We start from the raw sequence: 27,690 nt of genomic DNA, 5'->3' as shown, positions 1-27,690 counted from the left end.
GAATTTTAATCCTGAATCTCGTTGAAAGGCGACAAATGGGCCAAACCGTACATCAAATTTGTTTCCATCGATGCATCACAATAACAACTCGACACAATGTCGTTTCACCTTTTTTTTTTTTTTTATTTTTCATATCTGTATAACGGAAGGAAAGCCAAATCAGTATTTTTCCACGCTAAACTAGTGTTCACATTGACGTTAGAGGGGTAATGCAACGCCTGCTGGTGAAAACGATCAAGAGAGAACAAGAGGGCGAGGGGACACGAGTGTTTGAGCTATACTAAATATTTGCGATAAGAGATTGAAAAGATTCTAAAGATTTTATGCACGTTGCCACCCTTGCTACGTGTACTGCAATCTTCATAAGCTTGTACTATAAGCACATTTTAAATATCAAATAACCACCAATATTGAAAACTAAATAAAATTCAGAAAAAAAAAGAGTTAACACACTTATGACATTTTTTTCCTCGATAACTAAATATATACCAATATTATTGTCACTTTAATTTCGCTATGAATTCTCACACAGTTGAATCAAATAGTTGTAATAGCATGTAATTCAATAATATTGATCAACCGATTGAATGTGTTTGATAACTCAAATACTAAAACGATTTTTTTCATTTTTCATCATCACTCTTTACACTTGACTGCACTACTCTTAAAAATCACGAAGTGTCAAAATTTATCGTCGGTGTAAAGAGATAACGAAAAACACGACCGTTTATCTCTCAGGCTCTATCTAAGGGCTTATACAATGTCCATCCCTTATCGTATATCTTCTTTATTTTAGGGGAGAAAATCTTATTGATAACTATTTATAGACTCCAATGTGACCAAAAAAAAAACATTCTTAATGACAATGAATTTATTGAATGATGTAAAAGAGTTTCTCTTAAAAGTGATAAATAGATTATCAACGGTGCACTTTCCAGGTAGGAACCACCAATGTTGACAATTGGGCCAGCATTGATCTTTATTTAATCTGCTAAGCCTCGATAGCATGGCTAAAGCTTGTTGTGCAACCAAGCTATAGAACTAAGTCTCGGTAACCAAGCCTAGACGAAGCTTGGTTCTATAGAAAAACCAACCCGAGTCGAAATAACAAAAGTGGTTCGAGCTTCCAAATCCTACACTAGGGTAAGGAGGCTCAAATCATATTTTTAGAATATTAAGATCAGTACATCAAAAAGGTGATTTGAACCTAAATTTGGTAAAAGTTAACAAGTTTAGGTTCAAATTGTCTTTATAAAAAGATAAAATAATCCTCCAGAGCCTAAATTTGTAAAGTGAGAAAGACTCTCATCGAATCGCGTACAAATCATAAAGGAAAACAAGGGAAAAGGGAGACACTAATTAGAAATGGCCGTCATGATCGAAAAAAATTGCTATCTGGCAGCCAGAATGGAAGGTAGATTTTTCGAAAATTTTCAGCACTGCCCTGATTTTTTGCTAGCTCGCTCGTAGTTAAAAACGAAGGCAACCCTTGTTCATTTTTACTAAAGTTGAACCAGTTTTTTAATCAGAGATTCTTAATCCGCGATTTGAATATGGTTAGTATACTTATATATTGTAATGGGTCCCCTTGATTTAATTAATTAAGTAGTGGCCTTAATTAAACGAGGGTCCACACATGTGTAAGACTTTAGGTGTCTTACGATCTTTGCTTAGCTAAACTCAGCCTCAGAACAGGGTTTTCTCTGTACTGGGCCACGCAGTACTAAAATTAAGTGAGAGAGATCTTATGCTAGCTTATACTTATAAAGGAAAGAATAGTAAAGGAAGTTAATTGATGAATTACTATAAATTCAAATAAAACTATGGCATTTATTATGAACGAAGTCGCTATAACAAATTTATATACATGGATGTGAACAATAAAGTAAAATAGCTGATGAAACTGACTCGACGTAACTTCAAAATTATTACTGACTCGACTGACTATGATATTTAAGAATTACTCGACTGATTTTAATTAACAATTTGCCAAATGACTCTACTGACTTTAATAATTAACAATTTACAATGACTCTACTGATTACCAAAATCATTTCACAATAAAATTAACCGACAAATAACTCCACTCACTTCAACTCTTTTCACTCCAGCAACACCTTGACCTCTCCAATAGTCCTTTTCCTCAAATCCAATTGACCTCCAATTCCTCAGTAGTCATCCTCCAAGATCCTCAACCAAATTCCAAATTCCAATCCGCAACAATATATTTAAATAGTCTCCAATAAAATTATACAGATATACTCAATCAAATAAGCTTCCACTTCAGGTGGGCTTATTAGCTCTTGGCTATAAAAATGGCGTATATCACTGGTACTTGATGGTGTAGTAATAACAGTAGTAGTAGAGATGCAGTCCGGGAAAAATGTCCGTCGCTGATGCGCGCCAGTAGCCAAGAGACCGATTGCAAGTCGGCTCTGAACCTTATACCTCGCGCTCACAGGTCCACCAACTTTTAAAAAATAACGACTGGTCAAAACTCGACAGCAGTGACCCCAGCGATGAGTAGGGTGTGATGTTATCGGCCGTTGTTGTAAGAGGAGGTCGCTCTCGTTTTTGGCGCGAGTCGATTTAAATTCAAACAATAAATTGCAAAAATTCTACCCCATTACAATATTTATATATAAATGTACGAGCAATACTAATTTAATGACGTATTACTAAAATCTCGGATTGACAAACTAGCTTTGACTAAGCGTGGTCGCTTATTAAAAAAAGTCGATAATTTTTTTTTTTCGATTACATGTGAAATTCTTGTTATATGTGTTGAAAAAAAAATTCTGTAAAAACTTGAGCCCTTAATATCAACTTGAAGAACTTCATCACCGAATTTGAAGATTTATCATTGATTTAACATGGAAAAATGATTTTTTAACCTTCATTTCTCCTGCAAACTATGTAGAACATTATTTTTCGGAAAAACCATCACTGTTCCTTCTTCAGTATTAAATTCTGTAAAAAAAGCTCTTAGGGTCCAGTCTCTAACGTCAACTCTCTCGTTTTTATTTGCGTTAAAAAATATAGATTTTTTGAAATTTCGATTTTTTCCATTTAATGTGTAAAATTTTGATCTCAGGCCATAAAGTTTGAGGAAATTTTAGTAGATCGTTCAATTTTTCACAAATCTGGGCCGAGAAAATTTTTCGTATCACTTTTGGCTCCAAAATTGTGAGGTTTGCAATATCTATTTTAATGATTATTCGCTATAATAATAAATTTTACAAAAAGTTTTAAAATCTATCAATAAAATACCAAAATTTCTTTATAACAGTTAACAAAACGCTGTATTTACGCTTCAATTCTTTCAATTTTATTATTTTTGTTCATTTAATATAACAGTTTTTGGCTGTAACATATAATTTATACACAATTTTTGAATTATTTTACGAATCACAACACTTATTTCATCCATAATTTTCAAATGAATAACGAAGAGAAACCATACAAATTTTAAGTTTCGAAAAAAATTTTAATCCATTGTAGAATGAAAAAAGTTTTTATTAAAGATTAATTCAATAAACATATTTGTTTAACAAAAATTTTACAATTCTAGAACATTTAATAAGCGTGCTTTCGTATTTAGAAGTCACTAACGATATTGCTGAGCGGGGAGTTGCATTAATGACACAATTCAATAATTGTTTAACGAGAGATGAGGAACAAAAACAATTTTTGCTCCAAGTAGTAGAATACCACAGGAAAAAATTCCCAGGCATTTCGAAGCAAAGTATCATTTCATTATATGCAGCAGGATAAAATTAAAATCAACTTTAGTTTCCGATAAATGTTATTAAATTTATTATTTATTATCATCAACAGTTTCTTGTTTCTTGTAACTTATTCGGTATGTTTTGTTTCTTATTTTTAATTATTCCACAATTGTAAGATTTTTGTTAAACAAATTTGTTTATTGAATTAATCTTTAATAAAAACTTTTTCCATTCTACAATGGATTAAAATTTTTTTCAAAACTTAAAATTTGTATGGTTTCTCTTCGTTATTCATTTGAAAATTATAGATGAAATAAGTGTTGTGATTCGTAAAATAATTTAAAAATTGTGTGTAAATTATATGTTACAACCAAAAACTGTTATATTAAATGAACAAAAATAATAAAATTGAAAGAATTGAAGCGTAAATACAGCGTTTTGTTAACTGTTATAAAGAAATTTTGATATTTTATTGATAGATTTTAAAATTTTTTGTAATAGTATATTACATACCTAGGCCAGTAAAATAAGAAAAGTCTCAGAGCACATGCAATTGTTGGCCGAGACGAAGTCGAGGCTGACAAACATGTGGTCTGAGGATTTCTTTTTTACTGGCCAAGGTGTGTATACTATTTTTCTGCTCGACGAAGCCGGAAAGTTGCAACTTCGTTCAGGGCAGCGGCCCTAAAGTTGTCAATTTCCGGCCGGAGGGCAGAAAATAGATATTGCAAACCACACAATTTTGGAGCCAAAAGTGATACGAAAAATTTTCTTGGCACAGATTTGTGAAACATTGAACGATCTACTAAAATTTCCTCTAACTTTATGGCCTGAGATCAACATTTTACACATTAAATGGAAAAAATCGAAATTTCAAAAAATCTACATTTTTTAACGCAAATAAAAACGAGAGGGTTGATGTTAGAGACTGGACCCTAAAAGCTTTTTTTTACAGAGTTTAATACTGAGGAAGGAACAGTGATGGTTTTTCCGAAAAATAATGTTCTACATAGTTTGCAGGAGAAATGAAAGTTAAAAAATCATTTTTCCATGTTAAATCAATGGTAAATCTTCAAATTCGGTGATGGAGTTCTTCAAGTTGATATTAAGGGCTCAAATTTTTACAGAATTTTTTTTAACATATATAACGAGAATTTCACATGTAATCGAAAAAAAAAAATTATCGACTTTTTGTGGAACACCCTAACAGTATTACTACTAAGAAATTATTATCTTTCAGTGCAAACAACTGAAAGATTATTTTATTATCGACAAGAAAAATTGAACGGAAACAGATATTAATGTGTAATGCAAAAGTTATTAAGACTTAAAACCATGAAAGATTGAAACCATAAATTAAAGCTTCCCTGGCGGATTTGAATCACGATGAAAACACCGTAAAAGTGTAAACACCGTGGATCTACCGTGGGTACAGGGTGTGTTTGTGCCATTTTACCACCGTGTATACACGGTGTATCCACTGTGATTACACGATGTAACCACCGTGGTCCCACTGTGTAACCGATTTTCTGGGTACCGTGGAAACACGGTGGCAACACCTTGTAATCTCGGTGGTAAAATGGAACAAACCCACCGTGTTTCCACCCAGATTCTAAACCGCCAGGGTTATTAGACAATTTTTCAGATACTTTTTACGGAAGTTGTCTATGAGTATTAGTTTTAAAGTTATATGAACTTGAAAGTGGATGAAAACTGATTTTTTCGAAAAATCGTGGAAATTTCAAACAGCTATAACTTTTTAACTAATCGAACGATTTAACCTATCTTCGAACTTAACCGTGATAATCGCCCATAGAATAAGTGTGAAAAATTTCATTAGGATCCGATTAGAATTCTAGGCGCAATCGTGTCCTCAAAACTTGGTTCTATCATATATATATATATATATAAATTGTCTTATTGAGAAGGTTTGCATGTTTAGGTTTCTACTATATTTAAATGGTGTATTACTGTACGATGGACGGTGTGGCTCAATAAGTTATAGATCAAATTGAACGGAGTATAGTATAGTGCCGGATAGCTCAACTGGTAGAGCACTCCTGTTCCTTTAATTTTTTGGATAAGTGTATGTAAAATAAATTTTCATTTAAATTAACAAAACATTTTGTAATTAAAAAAACAAAAAGGTTAGTTATGGTTTTGTGTTGAAAACATCTCTTTTTAATTTGATTACAATTCTTTTGGACTATTTTTGATATGTAAGGAAATTATGAATCAATATTTTTATACGAGGATGAGATCATAGAATGACAAAGAAATAATTCAATAACGACTTAAGTCGCTTTGTGTTTCTGTAGTCAAAGAAAAATTACTTCATCTAATTTATGTATATTATATCTTCATTTTTTTCTCTTTCAAATAACAGATAGCTCATTATTACAGGTCTAAGAAATTTCAAAATAAAATTTTTCATCATAGACTTATTTGCAATTAAGAATCAATTAATTTTATAACCGTTAAGTGTTTGTAATTGCAATCTCAAAAATAATGAAAAATACTACCTAATAGTTAATTTATTGATTGAATAATAATTTATTACCTTGAATCATCAAGTGATCGTAACCCTATAATCGGACTGAAACCAATAAATTCACTTTTTTTTTGAACATTTTAACATTTCTTAACAGGAAGGTTAAACATACATAAATATTGTATGCATATATTTTGGCAAAATACTTTGAACACAGCAATCTCCGCATAACTTTCCACTAATTACTGAAGCGATCTCCAAATAACTTTATTTAAAATTTTTCTGGATTGTACAATTAGTATCCAACGATGTTCTGAATTATAATCTACATAGAATACTCATATTCTCGTAGTTGCAGTATACCTCAAATATTTTCGTTTAGAAATATAATGAAAATTATAAAACTTTTACCTCACAAACAGATGGGATGGAGGCTCAAAGTTGTACGAGTGGTTTGGTCACGTATACAACTCTGTAGATCAAGTTTTATGGAAATTCAGTGAAATTAGATATGTAATAGTTATTTTGACGTATACGTCAGTTACGTGACTATAGTCTGAAAACTACTGATGTATTTATATTAATACAATCGTTGGAAACTCATTTACCCACTTCTATGAAAGAAATAATCACTTTAATAATATAAAAACCGTTCAAAATGACCCATCGTACTTATAATTGACAATATTGGAATATGGTAACACAATATATACTTTAAATAATAGGTGAATAATTATTTTCTACATTCATTGCTGTTTGAATTTGTAATTTGAAAAAATTTATTAAACTATGAGTTTAATGTTTAAAATCTATTTGTTAGAATGAATGAAAAAAATTTTTCAACAGACAGTCAAAAATAAATTGTTATATTTGCTAATTTGAAATTTGAGTTTAGCTTGATATCGATTTAACGAGATATTGTTAGAGTATAGAATACCCAGATAGCAAAATGACGTCTTGATGAGTTCTGAATGAGTTCCTATTTATGATTTGGACGTCTTAAAAACACGTTAAAGAAGTCTTTAAGAAGTTCTCAAGATGTCGAATGCGCCACCTAGCGAACTCAGTAAGACATCTTTAAAAGTTCTCAAAAAGTTCTCAAAGAGTTCTTTTTTCTGACTCCGCAAATAAGACTTCAGAATGAACTTACCATGACGTCTTAAGGAGTTCCTAATTTTGACTTCATTTTGACTTCAAAAAAGTTAAAAAAAGAATACATTTAGACGTCACAAAACTGACGTCTTATTTATGAAGTCTTCAAGAACTCTTAATTTAGAGTTCTTAAAAATGACACCTTTAAGAAGTCATTATAAGACTTCTTGAAGACTCCTTCAAAAATACGTCGTAATTCAGTCATTCTGACTTTAATGCTGTCTGGGATATCTTGTCTTCGCTTTTCAATAGTGCCCGTAGCGATGTAGATATACTAGGCTTTTCCGTCAGTCCTTCCTTCCACAAATGCATTCAAATATTTCCTGCGTCGGAAAATACTGTCAACCATCGACACAGAGAAAAAAAAAAAATTTGGAAAATCTGAAAGTGCACGACTCATAATGCTCATTTATTATGAAATAATAAAAAATAATAACAAAAGAATGGTAGGAAGCACGAATAAATTAAAAATATATACAATTTTAATTCATTAACTTTTGTTTTTTAATTATATTAGTATTTTTTTTATAATTATAACAGAACCTACTCAAAATATCTCGATTAATAATAACAAAAAAAAATATATCCCTCGCGGTTTTCATGATACGGTTTGAACACTGTATTAAAAGAGCATACACGTAGTCGATAACAAGTAGTTTTACCGTATTTATACGGTATGTTTGTGAAATTTAATTACGGTATTCCTACAGAGCTTATACTGCGTTTATACGAAGCTTATACGGCATTTCTACCGTATTAATACGTTATTTCTACCGTAATAATACGGTACTTCTACTGTATTAATACGGCATTTCTATAAGATTAATACTTTATGTATATGATATTAATACGAAATTTCTACCGTAACAATATGACATTGTTAGCACAATAATACGGCATTTCTACTGAATTTATACGGCATTTCTACCGAGTTCACACAACAATTCTACTGATTTAATGAGGTGTTTATACGGAATTTATCCAGTACAAGGTAAAAAAAACTATGTATAATTATTAATGATAAATGGCTCTATATAATTATTTATATTGCTTTACAATGTATTATGTCACTCGTATATTTTTAATCATATAGTAGAGATTCTATAGACTTTTGATTAAAATATTTTTGTTAAAGCTCAAGTTCAAATTCAGAGATAAATTATTTATGGAAACATTGATAATAAATATTTTTGTCATTATGTAATATAGGTTGTACTATATTACCATCAAACAAGGTACTTATCACTCTATCAAATAACGGAGGAGTACCCGCGCCAGAATGGTCACAATTTCGGAATATAAGACTTCTGAAATAAGTTTCTTACCAGGGACACTACAAATCGTAGGCGCTACCTAGTGGCGCGCACCGAACTATTCTCGCTGCTGCTGCCTAGCACCAGTGACTTCCCTCTCTTCCATATATATCTTTTCTCCCAAGAAATTTTTCTCTCGGTTTGAGTAACTTTTTTTTTTGGTTGGAGCATACGAAAATTCTTTTGTTAAACAAATAGTAATTATTCCAAGAAATTTTATTTTTTTCAAACAAAAAAATGCAATATTGCTACAATAACCTGGCACGGCTTTCTTCAATAAAATATCTCTTATTTTAAGAAATAAAAACTTTTAAAACAATTAAAAATTTTTCGACTAAAGCATAAAAATATGTTAACTTGAGGAAAAAAAATTTTGATTCAAAGTAAAGATTTCAAAATAATTATTTATTTGATGTAAAAAAAATTTTATTTTCCGAATCGTTAAAAAAAATTTTCTTGTATCAAGAATATTTTTCTTAGTTCAAATTAACTGTATTTTCTGTGTAGAGAAACTAAAATTTAAAAAACGCGTGAAGGTTTTTATAATGTACAAATAAAGAACTTTATGAGCTAAAAAAAGACTTTTATGTCAAAATAGCCATACGACATAAACACTGCAGTGTTTAGACATGTTTCAATTGAAGAATGAAATTTTTAATCATAAAATAATCCTAGTTATTAATATTGATCCTAAATGTATTTCAAATTATCTGATGTTCTTGCGAATCATTACTACACAGAAAAAACAGTTAACTCGAATCAAGAAAACAATTCCTGATTCAAGAAATTTTATTTTAATGATTCGGAAAAGTAAAATTTTCTTGCACCAAGTAAATAATTAGCTTGAAATTTTAATCTTGAATCAAAATTTTTTTTCCTCAACTAAACATATTTTTATGTTTAAATTGAAAAATTTTTACTAGTTTCAAGAGTTTTTATTTGTTAATGAGAGAAATTTTTTTGAAAAAAATTTTTTTGTGAAAGTAAAAATAAACTAGTTCATTTTTACACCTGTACTTTTTTATTGACAAATTGAAAGCAGAACATAGTGAAGAGATGAGCCATTTAAGAATGCAAGTAGTAGTAAAACATATTGTATCTGTTATAGAATCTGAAGATTGTTTGTTAATAAATCTGAAAGATATGAAAAGTATTTTTCAGCCTGTAAGAGTGAGACGGCATAATCACTGTATAAATGCGGCATAACCACCATATTTATACCGCATAAATACCGTTTAAATACGGTGCGAGCATTATATGAATACCGTGTAACCACTGTTTAAATGAGGTATAGCAACCGTATAAATACGGTATAACTGACGTTTAAGTACAGCATAAAAACCATATAAATGGAGTATAATCATTGTACAAATACGGTATAGCAAGAGCGTAAATACGGTATAAACACAGTATAAATACGGTACAGTCCCTATATAAATTTGGTATCAACACAATATATTTACGGTATTAATACGGTAGTAAAATTTCACAAACATACCGCATTTATACCTAGGGTATACCGTAATAATACTTATACCCAAAAAATACTCGGAAAATGACGTAGAAATACCGTTATGGCAATTCCGCGAGGGATGTAAATAAAAAAAATTGAATTGAAAAAATTCAGGCTAACCAATTAGCAAAAAAAAACAGCTGTACTAGGACGGTAATGCGCAAGCGCCCCTGGTGGGATTGTACGTATAATGTATAGATATATCACCATCCATGTTAATTTTACATAGATATATATAGATATAGTTACACAGCCTTTTTTCATTTTATTAACTGTAATTAAACGACACGGAGTTATCTAGCCATTTGCAATAGGGGATCTACAAATCTTTCAAAGAATTAAAAAAAAAAAAAATTTGATTCAATTACTGCATTTTTTTGCAAGTTATTGTGTATACGGGTTTCATACTTGACGGACAGGAAACTTTTTTAAACTATTTTGAGGTTTTTTCCGTATTTCTTGAACTAAATAAATTTTTGAAAAGTATGGAACTAATCTCCATTAAATTATTTTCAAAATAGTATGCAAAATATCTTAATTCTGTAAACTATCAAGGGTATAATAATTGAAATAGTTGCCGAAGTGAGGCGAAATAAATTTTTCGATCGTAAAGCACATCTTAGATGCTTCGCATCATGAGTCGTGCAAAAAAAAAAAAAATGTTTAAACTTACTAGAATTATCAAAACTTTTTATTGTTTCGAATATTACTGCGGCGCCCGGGTGTGATTTTGTTGTATATTATAAAATGTAAGGTTAAAATATATGAGTGATCTGTAAAAATATACTTATCTCAGAGAAGAAAAGTACAGGGTTAACATATAGTTTTTAAAATTTCCATTAGTATTTATTTTTCTTAATTGATTGCTTCCAGGGAGAATATATTCCCTTGCAGATTTGAAGCACGGTGGAAATACGGTGGGGTTGTTCCATTTTACCACTGTGATTACGCGGTGAATCCACTGTGGATACATTGTGTATACTCGATGGTAAAATGGAACAAACCCACCGTGTAACCACGGTGGATCCACGGTGTTTACACTTCCACGGTGTTTCCACCGTGATTCAAATCTGCGAAGGTTCCCATAGCAAACGGATTATTACAAATATAAATTACATTCACAATATATATATATAAAAAAAAAGGAACAATCTATAACATAGATTTACATTAAAGGCTTTAACAATTTTCGTTAAAATATTTGACTTTTTATAGCTTTGGTTTATTCAAATAAAATAAACGCCCTTAATAGGCAGGCGTTTTGCACATACTGATAGATGGCCTTCAAAAATTTACATTTAGGATTAAGAATGTCTTGGATTGACGAGGCTGGCCCAAAGTTGACGGTGATATAGTGTTCACGAGGTTCCTTGAGGATTGGGAATCTTAGTAAAAAAAGAAAAAAAAATGTCTACTATGGTCTTAATAAACTACTGACCACACTCTTATAAACCAAAAAAAATTGTGTTCAGATAAAAATTATGAATATACCCTCGCAGATTTGAATCATGGTGAAAACACCGTGGAAGTGTAAACACCGTGGATCCACCGTGGTTACACGGTGGGTTTGTTCCATTTCACCACCGGGGATACACAGTGTATCCACTGTGATTACGCGGTGTATCCACCGTGATTCCACGGTGGCTTGACCACTGTGTATACACGGTGTTTCCACTGTGATGACGCGGTGTATCCACCGTGATTCCACGGTGGCTTTGTGCTATTTCATCACCGTAGTTCCACGCTGTATCCACCGCGTAATCACAGTGAAAACAACGTGTATAAACGGTGGTAAAGCCACCGTGGAATCATGGTGGATACACCGCGTAATCACAGTGGTAAAATGGAACAAACCCACCGTGTTTCCACCGTGATTCAAATCTGCGAGGGATACGTTGACTATTTAGAAAAAGTAACTAACTCCCCGATAAAAAATGTTTAGATCCAAGCATATATGATTGGATCCAAACAGTCAGATATGCTTGGATCCAAATTTTGGCGCGATCCAAGCGGATCCAAACAGATCTGACAATATCCAAAGAGATCTCACTATATCTAAGTATTTCCAAACAGATCTCAAAATGTCAGAAGACATCCAAACAGATCTCACTATATCCACGAATATATAAGTGTATTCGAGCAGATCTGCATAAATGTCGATCTTTAAAGAAATCTACATAGATTTAAGCACATATATCTGAAGAAATTTCTCTACATTCTAATGAACGCATGTATAAATATATTATACTTTAGACCATTCTAAAAACAATATCTACTCACATCTTGGATCTTATTGCTATTACCTCTTAATGCTTTTGATGAACCTATGTATTACATATAGCAAAAGTCAATTGATATTTAAACAAAAAAAATAGATGAATACTTTAGAAACATTGATCAAACTGATTTATTTTAATTATTCATTACGATATCAAGTATATGATTTAAATAACGTCAGATATTCGTGTATAATTAGACAAAAAACTCTGTATTTAATGTCTTATTCGCAGTAGAACCCCGACAGTTCGACGATTTAGGAATCTTACCTGTATTGAAATATTATTGGATCTGACTAAATATGACTACATATAGACACACATTTTTGGATATAGTCATAAATTCTTAGATATAAGTATATCTGCTTGGATTTAAATCTTTATATCTGCTTATATATAGTTGGATCTGAGCAGATATACTTATATATGCTTGGATCTGCGTATGTCTGCTTGAATATAAATCTCTATATCTGCTTATATATGATTAGATTTGAGCAGATATAATTATATATGCTTATATCTAGCAAGATCAAATATTTGGATGTATTTGGATATAAACAGATATAACGAGATCCAGACATATCGGGTTGATTTCAAACGTTTTTTATCGGGATTCTAATAGGTACCTGATAATATTGGAATGATATCAACAAAACGTCGTAGACTAAATAAATAAATTAGGAGCACGTTATTTTTGTCTTTATCACCTGATTAACACATGTGTTATTTTACACGTCAATATTTACGCATGTAAGTTATATACCAATTTTTAAATATAGTGAAACCTAAACTTACAATTAACCTTCTCAATAAGACATGTGTAAGACATACGGTAAATGCAAAAAAAAATATTCGTTCAACTATAACGTGCTATTTGAATACAATCACGAAAATAAATTTCTACGTAACTTCTAATCTGTTCATAAAATTTTTAACTTTTGTTTTATTTTTCATTTTTTTATTACTCTCTTAGATACACCGCCGTACTCAGACCCTTCCAATGTGCATTTATAAAATTGTATTGATAAAATATTTATATTTTAAAATTTATTATTAATGAAAAAAACATATATTTCCGCTGAATTTTAGTGTCCTAGATTTCTCGAGCCCTTTGAAGTTTGCCAGTAATACGTAATACGGGATTTATTTTCTCTAGCTGTGCTCTAGATGAATTATGTCATAGAAAATTCTAAAAGCAAAGAAGACTGATACATATACTACTGAATACGTATTTTTATGCGTGCTTGCGCTTACGTTTATTCATTAGTATTTGAATACTGAATACAAAGTCCAAATTACCTCCGTGCACTCATTACTTTTTCACTCAATATTTTTTTCGTATTGTCTATCTGCCTTAGTCATTTTTCTGCTCTTTTCACATGTTGATATTTTACGTTTTGATGTTTTATCTATTTTTCGTTTGACATAGCTACTATAGATGTAAATATTTTAACACTATATACAGATGCTAATTAATATTTCAGCAAATGCTGTTGGTATATTTGATAAAGATAAATGAATATTCAATTATATTTTAAGTTAGAGAAGGCACTTATATTTAACTTACGGTATTAATTAAAAATGTAATAAAAGATTTATTTATTAAAACTTAAGAATCATCTTACCTCCTTTCGGTAAATCAGTAGAGCCATGCTGGCGTGAACCTGAAACATTAAGAAACATAATCTATGTACTATTGCATTTTATGAGAAATACTTGAAACATAGTTGAAAATATTGATATTTTCAGTTAAATAATCTGAATTTCAACCAAAAATCATGAAAACAAATTTAGCTTCAAAAGCAAAACATACTATAAAGATTTCTATACAACCTTGTAATAATATTAATTTTTTAAGAAAAAAAATCGGTCTATCGGTTGACCCTGCGGGTCAGCCCTAAAACTTCTCACTGTTTTCGAGCTGAAGGAGCTTGAAAACATTACTGTGAATATATTTTCGAGCCCGAAAATGCTATTATATGCAATGATTTTTTTATGAGCTCTTCAAACTCTAACAAGTCACTTTTTATGCTAAAATTTAAAAAGTTAAGAATCGAAAATCATTAATGAAGAAGCGGCTTTTAAATTTTTATTATCGATTAGGTTCTCTGAAATGAATGTAGTGAGGCAAAAATCAATTTCAGTGATCAAAATCAAGATTTGAATGAGTTTTGACTTAGGTCAGAGCAATAATATATGAAATATCTGAGAAAAATATTAAAAACTGGGTTTTTTCAATTTTTTGCTGACAATATGATTAAAACTAAAGAACAAGTTAGATAACATTATATGATGATCGAAATAGACTATAAAGAGAAACAGTTGATATGATTTCAGACACACTTTAGCACATTATATTTTGATTTATCTGGAAAAAATAACATTTTATGTTAGTTTTTTAACTTTTCAGTGCCGATATCTTTTGAACTAATTGAACGATATCTCTCGAACGCATTAACCGATTGAGATGCTTAAGGTGGTCAATCGACGCATTTTATTAAGTTCTAAAGCTGATTAGATTTTAAAATTGATCGGATGAGTCATTTCAAAGATAATCGAAAAAAAACAGTTTTTTTACCATTTTTTTCTCCAACGATATCTCTCGAACAAACTAACCGATTGAGATGGTTGAGGTCGCATTCGACGTTGCTCATAAAGTTCTAGAGCTGATTAGATTTTGAAGTCGATCGTTCAACCTTTTCCGAGAAATCAATGAAAAACTAAAAGAAAAAAATTTTTTTTTTTCGTAATTCACAAATATTTTTGAGTCTACTTGATCAAATGATCTGAAATTTTTCGGAAAGTTGATGGCTAACAAGCTCTTTTGATTGCCACCTTAACCATCCAAATCGGTTAATTAGTTAATAAGTTATAGCCCATTCACACACATACATACACACGCACACACATACCTACAGATACTCGGGCATCATTCTGAAAATAGTTAGAATAGCTTCCTAGGACCTTAAAACGTCGGCATCTGGTGAATATTCGATTATCGAAAATCGGGGAGAAAACAATAACTTCTCGAATTTTTCGAAAATCATCAATTTTCTTAGCAGGAAGTTGAAAATTTTTTTTAATTCTTTCGTCAACGGTTTCACTTGAACGAATAAACCGATTTTGATAGTTGAGGTGGCATTCGACGTGGCTTATAAAGTTTTAGAGCTGATTAGATTTTGGAATCGATCCATTGAGCACATTAAAGTTATCTAAAAAAAAAATTTTTGAAAAAATTTTATTTTTGGAATATCTCCGAACGCACCCTACTGATTAAGCTCAAATTCAGCTTCTAGATATTAACAAGCCGCTTCGAATGACACCTCAACGATCAAAATCGGTCCACCCGTTCAAGAGTTACAGATATTTACATACATACATACGTACGTACACTCATACATACACTTGGACATCATCTTGAAATTAGTCAGAATAGCTTCCTAGAACCTCAAAACGTCAAGAACTGATAGAAATTCGATTTTCGAAAATCAAAGCGAAACCAATAACTTCCCGAGTTTTTGAACATTTTCAATTTTCTTAGCGGGAAGTTAGAAATAAGAGAGTTTTCATTCGATCCGAAATATAATCTAATGCATTAGGAACATTTCTTAGAGGAATTATACATGATTATGATAAGATGAAAAAATCCCAGTGACTGCTGGGCTCGAATCTGCATCCTTTCGATTCAAAGTCTTTGATGTTATCCACTGTGCTGACCCACGTATGCGATCACGTGAGTGCACATAACTAGATATGAATAATTTCCAATAAAAAGACAATGCATACATGTACAATATAGATTTTTAGGTTATATTAATTAAAAGAAATTACAGGATGAGACAATATTTTAAAAAAGTATAATACTAGCTTTATTTGCAAGGAAAATCGTACACAACTGCTTACAAGCCTGGATGATGTTAGACTGCTTTAAACTACCCCTCACAATTACTTGGGCCTCTTGGTCCCTTCTCACCCCCATCTCTCAACAGCATACTTCATACACTCTTACTTTTGCTCGCTCTTTCACTCGCACTTAGATTACAATATTTTTAACAATCTTACAGAGTAACTATATTTTGACATCTAATGACAGCATGTCGAGTAATACTAGGTACTCACCTAATCCTTAAATTTATAAACACTTATCTTTACATTTTAAAACTACATAGAAACGAATATTTTTACTAAAGTAGAAACAGAGAAAATATTTACAGATGTCGTCAATGAACTTCTGCTCGTCGTCGCTATTGTTCTCTTCAGGCTCCATAACCCGAAACTTCATATGGTTGGCTGAAGTAGATGTACTCTGCAGTCCTTCATGTTCTCCAGCCTTTTCCTCCAAATAGCGATCATTCGTCAAGACTTTCCTTATACAATACGGACCCAAGAATTCCCCCTTTAACTTCAATTCTGGACCAAATTGTGTTCGCTGAATGGCCACCAAGTCCTCGACCTGATGGCTCCTTGATGCCTTCCGCTTCATGTTGAATCCTCGTTGATTTTCCTCTTGAGTTTTCGCAATTTGTTGTTTGGCTTCTTTGTGCAATTCTTCACGGTCTTCCACAAACTGAATAGCATATTCTTCTTCTAATAGCTCAGGCAATCGTAAATCATCCTTAAGTCGTATATTGACAGCAAACATCAAGTGACTTGGTGTCTTACTTGTACTACGACTCGGGGTAGCATTCAGGTAGCGCTATACCATGTTGACATGTCGATACCATTTTTCAGGTGTCGGTGACGTCAGCTTTGTCAACAAAGGTACAACAGTTCGATTGATTCTCTCAACTTGTCCATTTCCTCGCGGTACTCCAGTTACGATCAGTGAATATTCAATTCTCGCTTCTTTACAATACTGCTCAAAATCGTTGGATGTAAACGCCGTTCCCCTATCAGAAATAATTCTTCTGGGATTCCCGAAAATAGTCGATTGACTTCGAAGTCTATTAAGTACATCTGCTGTATCGGTCGACTTCGTTGGATATAGACAAACAAATTTGGTAAACGCATCAACTACTACAAGAATATGCTTGTAGTTCTTCTGAGTATCGCTCACTTGATCTATATGGTAATATCGATAGGGACATCACCTTTGCTAATAGGATTCAGCAGTCCCTCAGGCTTACCATGTTTTTTCTCGGCCAAGATACAGGCAACACAACTTTTGACTACCTGCTCAACTTTTGACCTCATTCCTTCAAACCAGAAGTCCTTCATGAGAATTTCTTCTGTCTTATTAACATCAAAATGTCCTTTTTTATACACTCGTCTTATCACTTGATATTGCATACTTTTAGGCACTACAATTAATAATTCACTGTTTACATCCTTATAAACTAACTTATTGCGCACCACACACCCATTCATATCATCACACTCTTGATTACTTAGTACAATCTTTAAATCATTATCTCTTTCCTGCGCACTCCTCACACGCGCCAAAATTCCATCATCATTCTAGCGTAAAATTAAAACTGTCGGTAATGGATTTCCAATGAAAGCATCTACGTGCATCATACTTTTCCCGGGCCTATGGCAAATTTCGTACTCGAAGTGTTCCAATAATTAAGCCCATCTGGCTACTCGTAAACATAGTTTTTCTTCTTTCATTGTGGCTGTAGAGGCTTGACTATCTGTCATGATCTTAAATGGAATTGCCCATAAATAAACTCTAAATTTTTCCAAGGCTTTTGTTATTGCCAACACTTCCAGTTCGTAACTTCAATATTTTGCCTTAGCCTCGGTAGTTTTTCCACTAGCATAGTATACTGGATGGAATTTAACATCGTTACAATCTTTTTGCATTAGAATCATGCCATACCCTAAGCATGACGCGTCAGTATGCAACTCCGTTTCAGCTCCTATTCTGTACAGATTCAAAACAGGCCCGCATACTAACGCCATCTCTTCGAACTTTTGAAGCCATAGTCGTACATCAGTAGGATCATCGCCACTGAACATTTTCAGCGTACCTTCAACGTCCTTGAACGTTAACAGCACGCGCTGCTGACTTCCTCGGGGCCGGCGAATGACCGGTGTTCCTCGGGTGCTAGCTTCATCATCGTGTTCCAGAACCTGGAGTTGGTTCTGGCGATCGTTCCGCGTGGGAAAAATTTCGTCGTTTTCATCTTCATTTTCTTCTTCATCTTCATCGTCGTCGTCGTTGCCGTCTGCTTCGTCTTCTTCTTCTTCTTCGTCTTGAACTCGTTCTCGTTTGACCAAAAGCTCGCAGACGTTCCAATAGCCTCTGTCTGAGCTCCATCCTGAGCTCGGGAACCTTCATCCGCGCGAGTTGGCTCTCGTTCAACTCCATTGCGTTAACAACCCGCGCAATATTGTCAATAACTTAATCAGCCATTATTTCCACGACTCTCACTTATCAAATCGAACAAAACACTTCACGTCTTTAAACTTACTTCCCTCACTATCCGTCTTTCGTCTTAGTTTATTAAACTTTTGTATGCCTGTTCGCTGTAATCCCGGCTGAACCCCCAAAATCTAGAATGTAGATTTTTAGATTATATTTATTAAAAAAAATTACAGGACGAGGCAATATTTAAAAAAAGTATAATAATAGCTTTCATTGCAAGGAAAATAGTACACAACTGCTTACTAGCCTGGATGGTGTTAGACTGCCTTAAACTACCCCTTAAAATTACTTGGGTCTCTCGGTCCCATCTCTCAACAGCATACTTCATACACCCTTCCTTTCGCTCGCTCTCTCACTCGCACTTAGGTTACAATATTTTCAACAATCTTACGGAGTAACTATATTTTGACAAATTTACGACCACTTATCCTTACATTTTAATACTACTTAGAAACGATCATTTTTACTAAAGTAGAAACAGAGAAAATATTTAGAGCAAAATGTTTTACCTGCTCTTACATACATGATTATATTTGAGCAGATAAAATAAGGTATGATTATGTTAAATGTTGTGTTTAGCTCAGATATAGTTATATCTGATCAGATTTTACAAGATATACGCAGATCTTACCAGATATAATCGTGTCTGATATTGAATCTAGCCCAGTTCTAATTATATCTGATTAGATCTGAACGGATGTAACCGGTGGTTGGCCAGATTTGATGAGATCTGATCATGTCTAAATATTAGATTTGATCAGATATAAATAGTTCTGCCAAGATATAATCTTATCTGATCAGATACAATTATATCTAGTCAGATCTAAATCATTTTCCCCGGGTATGCATGTTAAGCAGTTATGATTATAGTTATCAATCGAAACTTGATAAATCTAAGTATTTAATTAACTAATATTAATGTACCTCGGATAATGACATGTTATAATGTCAAAATGTTTTTTTTTTTTTGGGTATGCCTTACGTCTTCCTTATAAGATCCCGACCCAAATTACCTTGAAAATGCCTCATTAAGGTATACCTTACGTTACCCTCACGAGAGCCTGCCATGGATGTTGTCGGGAATACCTTCTTGAGACATGCCTTATTTTTTCCTGATGAAAGCCTAGTACGGATCTCGTCAGGAATGCCTTGTTCGTGCGTGCCTTAGAGTTTCCTGACAAGGAGCTGACAGGGACCTCGTCGGGTATTGCCCTGTTTCGGCATGATACTTCGGGACAATTTCAAGTTGGGCTATCTATGTATTGTTACTTGTAGCCTGTATCAAAACTTCAATTCCTCATTTCACTGTTCACGAAATGAAATTTATGGTATCGATTACAATATTTCATGGGGATAGTTTTCGTATTGTATGGGAACAAGTTATTTTGATATATCGATTATAGAAATGACACCCAACAAATTATGATAATATGGTTAACATGTTATTACAATAACAGTTTCCATAGTATGAGAAGTTTCTAAATATTCTGCTAATAGATATCATACTATTGTGGTAACCGTTACCTACGTAATGAGAAATATCACCGTAATAATATGGGAATGGCTACCATGATAAATGGATTTATTCCTTTATGAACTTAGAAACCGTTTTAATGTGGAAATAAGATTTATTCCTACTTGCCTATGGTGATTATTCCCATGAGTTTTGGGAATCATTACCATAATTTAATTATCACACGACATAGGAACTTTTGGCATGATTATAAGAATTATTTCTACAGTTGTGGAAAATTTTCCCAGAAATTTTGGGCGCATATCCCATAATTTTTAACTATTGCTATAACGTTGCGAAATAATATTGAATAAATTTACTAAGAAAGATTACCACTAATTTCTCTTCATGTGCGTCTTTTAAATACATTTTTCTATTGGATAATTTAAAAACAATAAACTACTATCACCGAAATAATTATGAACTATTTTCTTTAAAATACGTGTGGTAATTATTAATACAAAACTATTGTTTTAATAATATTACACGATCCATTATTTCACTAATTATCTCAAATAATTAATTAACTTTTACTGTGTTTTTCTTAGAAATTTTTTGAATAATTGTTTTAATTTACATTTCTCATTTGTATAAAAACTTGTTCTCGGAAAATGAAAAATAGCATTTGCGTGATATGTGCTTCTAGAATTAAATATTTTATTTCAATGCTGTATTGTTTACTAAACGATACCGAATAATTTTTTATTTATATCTGAATAAATCATAGCGATTGGATGTCTATTAATTGCAAAAGAAAAATAAATTGCATTACAGAAAGTACGAGAAAGTTTCCGTGTGTATTATTATCATTACCTAGAATATTGGAAGCCTTCCAGACTTTAGGATACTCAATGTCCATGAGGTTTTTAAAGCGCAAGACGACGACGTGCCACGAACAAGCATCGAAGCTGCGACGGGAATGTCCGAAGTTCTCGAGCATAACTCGAAAAGTTTGAAGGGCAACTGCGAAATAAACGACAAGTCTTGTGGAATGAGTAAGAAAACGGGTGCTTGGGCAAGATGTCGATCTTACCATTCTTCTCCCTTTTTCATCGATCGATTTTCTAAAAACAATTTATAAAGTTTTCACCTTATACTTGATAAAAAGGAAATCGATAAAAAAAAAAAAAAAAAAGAAAAGAATTTTCCTACAATGCAAACTTTTCATTTTTTTTGGTAATTAATTATCTCCGTGTCATTTATAATTACAAACTAAAGAAGCACCTTTAAAAGCTATAGATATATATATATATATATATATATATATATATATATATATATATATTTATATATAATTCCATAGTCCTCGAATCATCCTTTCCTCACGACTCCTATATCTTTTTTACCTTATATAAGCCTTTTTCAACAAGCACACAGACACAACGTTAACACCTTTGCTATACGCTTCGAACGCTAATGAAATAACTTCGAAACACTATCTGCTACTTTATCTATTGAATCTTCCGTCGGACTGGTCATTTTCTTCTTCATTCAACCTTGCATTGAACATGAGACTCCCATTAAACGAATCCGCGGAACTCGATATTCTATGATATTGACGACTTTAGCATCCGACTTTTTTATCTTTAAGAAAAAACACCAAAACAAAAGATAAAGTTTCTTCAATTCTCACTTTTCAGTTTTTATCAGCGTTGTACATACGTACTGTTTATCTTCAAACAATATGAAACTCACTATTTGTTCCGATATTTTTTGTTCTCTTTATCCAATTTTTATAGTACTTCTCTCTATCTGATTTATGTGAGCAAATGAAATATCACTATGTGATGATAAATAGAAATTTCATTTCATGTACATAGGTTAATCCCCATCGTGACATAGTAAAACTTCATTTCAGAATTGGAGAAATAGCTATTTTTTTTTCTGTGTATATCAACTAACAATTTTATTTCTGCGTGTATAGTTTTTATATGTATATATACATATCTAGTGTTTCAGCTTCACTCCGTGAGATGGCATCGTACAACTCGCGCCTCTTGCAGCACCGCGTCTCTATACCTGTTTCAATATATGACATTTTCCAACATGTACTGTCCCACAAGGAGTCTTGAGTAGGGTATACGATAGACACATCTAACTGAGGAGTCTCAGCTATCGTATGCTTCGACGAAACGACTCTCACCGCACAAATTTTTTTTTCTATCTCTCCGCTTCTCATTATCGCTCACAACGTTTCACTCTTTGGTATTTGGCAACTTAGGCAGTGATTGTTTTAATCTAATTCTGAAGGTTTATCGCTAAATATATACACTGGTCACAAAAATTAAGAAAAAGGAAAAAAATCCGAAATTTTTAGGTGATTTTAAACATGCTATAACTCGGTGAAAAATGGTCGTAGAAGAACATTTAAAAAAGCAAATTGTAGCCTCAAGTTTCTAGTTTTCAGATCTGGACCTCAAATTTATTTATCATACACAGTTCCGAAGTACTCTTGAGAAAACCGACGAAAAAAAATTTTTTTTAATTTTTGCTGGTCTTTCAATAACTCTATGGGCGTCAATAAATTTTTTTTAATAATCCGACCTTATGACTCGTTTAGGAAATTGTATGCCCTTCAATTTGGCGGCCTGAATAAGTCTCTACAACAATTTGGCGCTGAGTTATCATTGATCAAAGCAAAAAAGTCCATTTTGCCTTTGATAATCAATAACTCCGGATGTATTGGTCGTACAGAGAATGGGAGCAGGGTTTTGAAAACTGGAAAACATTCTCTATGAGGCACAATTAGTAGCTTTTGATAGAAAAAATTTTTTTAAAGCGATATTGTTTAGTAAAAAACAGGTCAAAATTCACAAATTTAAGGATATTCGGAAATCTTGCTATAATTTATGATATAACGGATGAACAAAGGATATTTTCGTTTTTTTTTCAACCTCAAAGTGTCCTGAAAAAACCCTGAAAATTTCAAATCGCTGCGATTTTTCTTTTTTAGTGCCCCGAAGCTTTAAATTCACGATTTTGTCAAAAATCACCTTAATTGGTAGTTTCTCGGATTTTGTTCATTTTTTCGATTTGAAAATGTTTTTTTTACCGATAATCTTCATTTCTTTGATCAAAAAGATTGATTATCGAAAAAAATTGAAAAAAAAAATTTTTTTCAAAAGTTTTTTTTTTTTTTTCAAAAAGTTTCTTTTTTCAAATTTTTTTTTTTTGTCATATCCGCAATGATTTATCATTGTCAAAAAAAATTCCTCAATTTTTTTTTACCGCTGTGAATGCATCTGCTTTAAATGTCAACTTAACAAACATACGCTTTGGGTAACGCTAATGCCGGCGGTAAAAAAAAATTGAGGAATTTTTTTCGACAATGATAAATCATTGCGGATACAACAAAAAAAAAAAATTTGAAAAAAAAAAATTTTTTTCGATAATCAATCTTTTTGATCGAAGAAATAAAGACTATCGGTAAAAAAAACATTTTCAAATCGAAAAAATGAACAAAAACCGAGAAACTACCAATTATGGTGATTTTTGACAAAATCGTGAATTTAAAGCTTCGGGACACTAAAAAAGAAATATCGCAGCGATTTGAAATTTTCAGGGTTTTTTCAAAACACTTTGAGGTTGAAAAAAATACGAAGATATCCTTTGTTCATCCGTTATATCCAAAGTTATAGCGAGATTTCCGAATATCAAAAAATTCGTGAATTTTGACCTGTTTTTTTACTAAACATTATCGCTTTAAAAAAATTTTTTCTATCAAAAGCAACTAATTTTGCCTTATAGAGAATGTTTTCCCGTTTTCAAATCTTTGCTTCCATTCTCTGTACGACCAATACATCTGGAGTTATTGATTATCAAAGCCAAAATGGACTTTTTTGCTCTGATCAATGATAACTAGGCGCCAAATTGTCGCAGAGACTTTTTTAGGCCGCCAAATTGAAGGGCATACAATTTCCTAGAAGAGTCATGAGGTCAGATTATTCAAAAAAATTTATTGACGCCCATAGAGTTATTGAAAGACCAGCAAAAATTTTGAAAATTGCTTTTCGTTGGTTTTCTAATGATTACTCCGGAACCGTACATGATAAAAAAATTTGAGGTCCCGATCTCAAAACTTGAAATTTGAGGCTACAATTTGCTTTTTTTATTGCATGCCTTAAGCGCAAGCGTAGGTATGCTCTACTCTTGCCGAAAAATTAAAAAACTGGGTTCCGTCAGAGTTTTTTAAAATAAATAATAATGTAGTGGTTAAAGTAGGTCAGCCTTCATACCACAATAAAAGAAAACATCAATGGTCATTTTTCTAAGCAATAAATAGCTGGTCCAACCCACAATTTAGATAAAAAATGAATTTTTCAGAAAAAAATCCTGTAAAGTACATATTACACTCTTCTTGTAATCTCCATAACTTTCGAAAAACAAAACTAATCCTTTTAATTTTTATTTCAATATATCCATAAATTCATTGTGACAAACTGATTAAAAATCCACAACTCTATTATTATTCGTTTGATTATAAAATAATAAAATGTGTACTGTCGAAGCTAAAAAATTTACATCTCAGGCTGCCATATATAAAAAAAATATATAAACAGAGTCAGTGAAGACCTGCTTCTTCTATCGGAGCGTGCTAGATGGCATTAGCAAAGATTTCCATTCTATGCGCGGGAATTTTTTAATATTTTCTATAATAATTTTCTATTATAATAATTTAGTTTAATAGTTCCTTAAATGTAAGCAAAAAAAAAAAAAATAAATAGTTAAATAATTAATTATAAAAATTAACCCTGATAGCCAGAGTTTCTGATCACAAAGTCGGTGTACCTGAGTTGCGACCAACTTGACGACAACTTTTAGCTTGTGTAACTGTTGACTACAAGTTGGCTACAAGTTGCTGAGAAACTTGGCGACAATCTACTGCCGCAACCTGTCACCAAGTTTTGAGCAACTTGTAGACAAGTTTTCGGCAACAGTTACACAAGCTGAAAGTTGTCGACAAGTTTCTCGGAAAGTTGCCGTCAACTTATGGAAATACCAACTTTTGCGGATAACTTGGCGGCGGGTAGATTGTCAATTCCCAACATGTTGCGGCCAACTTGGCTATCAGGGAAGCGGCCCTGATAGCTACACCTTTACTCAGCAAGTTCTGCAGTGAAACGTTTGCGGACTTTTTGAAATTAGTGATTCGATTTGCACTTGGAATTAGTGAATATTCACTTATTTTCACTTATCCATGTTTAGAGAGTAGTTAAAAATGAAATGAAACAAAATGTTACAAAAATTCGTCTTTAGTACTTGAAAGTAAATAATTAAAAAAAAATTACTTAGTAATATCGTTATGTATGTAGTATATTTTTGCGTATGTGTATAATTCATTTTTGCAGAACGCGTTATTACAGTCTAAAGCAGAGTACGTTAAGAATAACGTGCTTAGGACGAAACTGTAACATACTAAACCATAATTTTTTCCGAATACGTGGTTAGTTACTTTTTCATTTTTTAATTAAATCTTTCCATATTTAATAGCAGTCTGTTACTAATTACGTCAAAATGCTTTACTGATGAGTCCGATGACGTATTGACAAAAATTTTATGAAATTTTTTTATGTTAAGCACTGTTTCTCGACTAAAATCACGTAATTTTTATTAGTAATAATCACTTTTATGTGAAGCTGATTTCATCGCATATTTTCTAAAAGTAAAATGATCGCTGAGCTTATCAAAAAATTTTTTTTACCCATTAATTACTTTTTTATATAAAAAAAAAACATTAAATAAGAGGGAATAAGCGTATTGAAAATCATAGCTGGATATAGTACCGTTTGGCTGTAATCAAATTTTTTGACTTGCAATTATACTCAAATTCTTTATATATTTAGATCCGTCATTTTTTCAAATTAAATATCTTAATTCCCGATGAAAAAAGATTTTATACAATTATATATGGGGCATTCCATACCAAATCGGCCACTTTTTGAGGTCACCCCCTCTGATATTTTTGAAAAATTTATATGTTTTGGAGGCTGATAAAAAACGCTCTCATGAATTTTTCAAATTTTTTTGACTACTCGTTTCCGAGATACCGATTTTTTTCAAAGTACGAGATTTTTCTTTTGAAACGGTTATAACTTCGCGAAAAGTACACCAATCGGATCGTTTTTTTTTTTTCAAATCTTCGTTTTTAAATGTTCTTTCAAGAAAAAAACACGTTTTTATTCTTAATCAATTCCTTCATTGTTTATTTTAAGTTTGAAGCAAAAAAAATGTTTTTTGAAAATGTATGCCCCCTCCGATTTTTTTGAAAAAATTCTAAAAAAAACTTGGATGAATTTAGAAAATTTTGAGACCAATCCGATCGTGGACAAACAATTCGTTCTATTTTTTTTCTTAATTCGAAAAAAGTTTTTTCCCCTAAATATTGTTTTTCGACTTAATTTGACCAATGAACATTCTCAGATCGGTCTATTTAGATGCTATGATTTTTTTTTTAATACTGTGCCGTTCGGAGTATACTATTTTTGGAAGTTTTTCTACTCATTCAATAAATAAATTTTAAAAATCAACTAAGAACTACTTATGAGTTATCTTTATGACCTAGGAGAAGTGGTACGTGGCCTTATTGGGACGATAGCCAATAAGGAACAAAAAATACCCAGGAAAGAATAGTCAATGAAATTGATCCGAATTTAAACCCCAAAGTAATAAACGAAGTTTATTTTTTTTGACGCTTAAACAATTTGTGAATTTCAAATTCAGTTTAATTTGAGTATTGTTTTACATGTAAACTCCCATTGTCAATTTATATCACACAATGAAGTTTTTGAGTTCCTTTTCGAATTAAGAAAAAAAATAGAACGAATTGTTTTTCCACGATCGGATTGGTCTCAAAATTTTCTAAATTCATCCAAGTTTTTTTGAGAATTTTTTCAAAAAAATCGGAGGGGGCATACATTTCCAAAAACCATTTTTTTTGCTTCAAACTTAAAATAAACAATGAAGGAATTGATTAAGAATAAAACCGTGTTTTTTTCTTGAAAGAACATTCAAAAATGAAGATTTTGAAAAAAAAAAACGATCCGATTAGTGTACTTTTCGCGAAGTTATAACCGTTTCAAAAGAAAAACCTCGTATTTTGAAAAAAATCGGTATCTCGGAAACGAGTAGTCAAAAAAATTCATGAGAGCGTTTTTTATCAGCCTCCAAAACATATAAATTTTTCAAAAATATCGGAGGGGGTGACCTCAAACAGTGGCCGATTTGGTATGGAATGCCCCATATAGACTATATATAATTATATATAGACTATATATAATTATATATGGACTATATATATATAATTAGATAGGAAAAATGGCCCGATCCAATTGTAT

General features: G+C 31.9%; 1 protein-coding gene across 5 annotated transcripts in view; it reads right to left on the bottom strand.

Annotated features, from left to right (window-relative positions):
- The window catches only part of LOC130662889 (hemicentin-2), a 491,796-nt gene that overhangs the window by 229,826 nt on the left and 234,280 nt on the right, over positions 1-27,690 (bottom strand). For all 5 annotated transcript variants that reach the window (XM_057461843.1, XM_057461842.1, XM_057461841.1 and 2 more), the window contains one exon: positions 14,099-14,137. In XM_057461843.1, coding sequence (XP_057317826.1) covers positions 14,099-14,137 — 39 coding nt within the window. The remainder of the gene's footprint in view (positions 1-14,098; positions 14,138-27,690) is intronic.

The sequence above is a fragment of the Microplitis mediator genome, chromosome 2 (genome assembly GCF_029852145.1).
Source record: "Microplitis mediator isolate UGA2020A chromosome 2, iyMicMedi2.1, whole genome shotgun sequence".
NCBI classification, from domain to species: Eukaryota; Metazoa; Arthropoda; class Insecta; order Hymenoptera; family Braconidae; genus Microplitis; species Microplitis mediator.
This window is presented reverse-complemented; position numbering and strand designations above follow the sequence as displayed.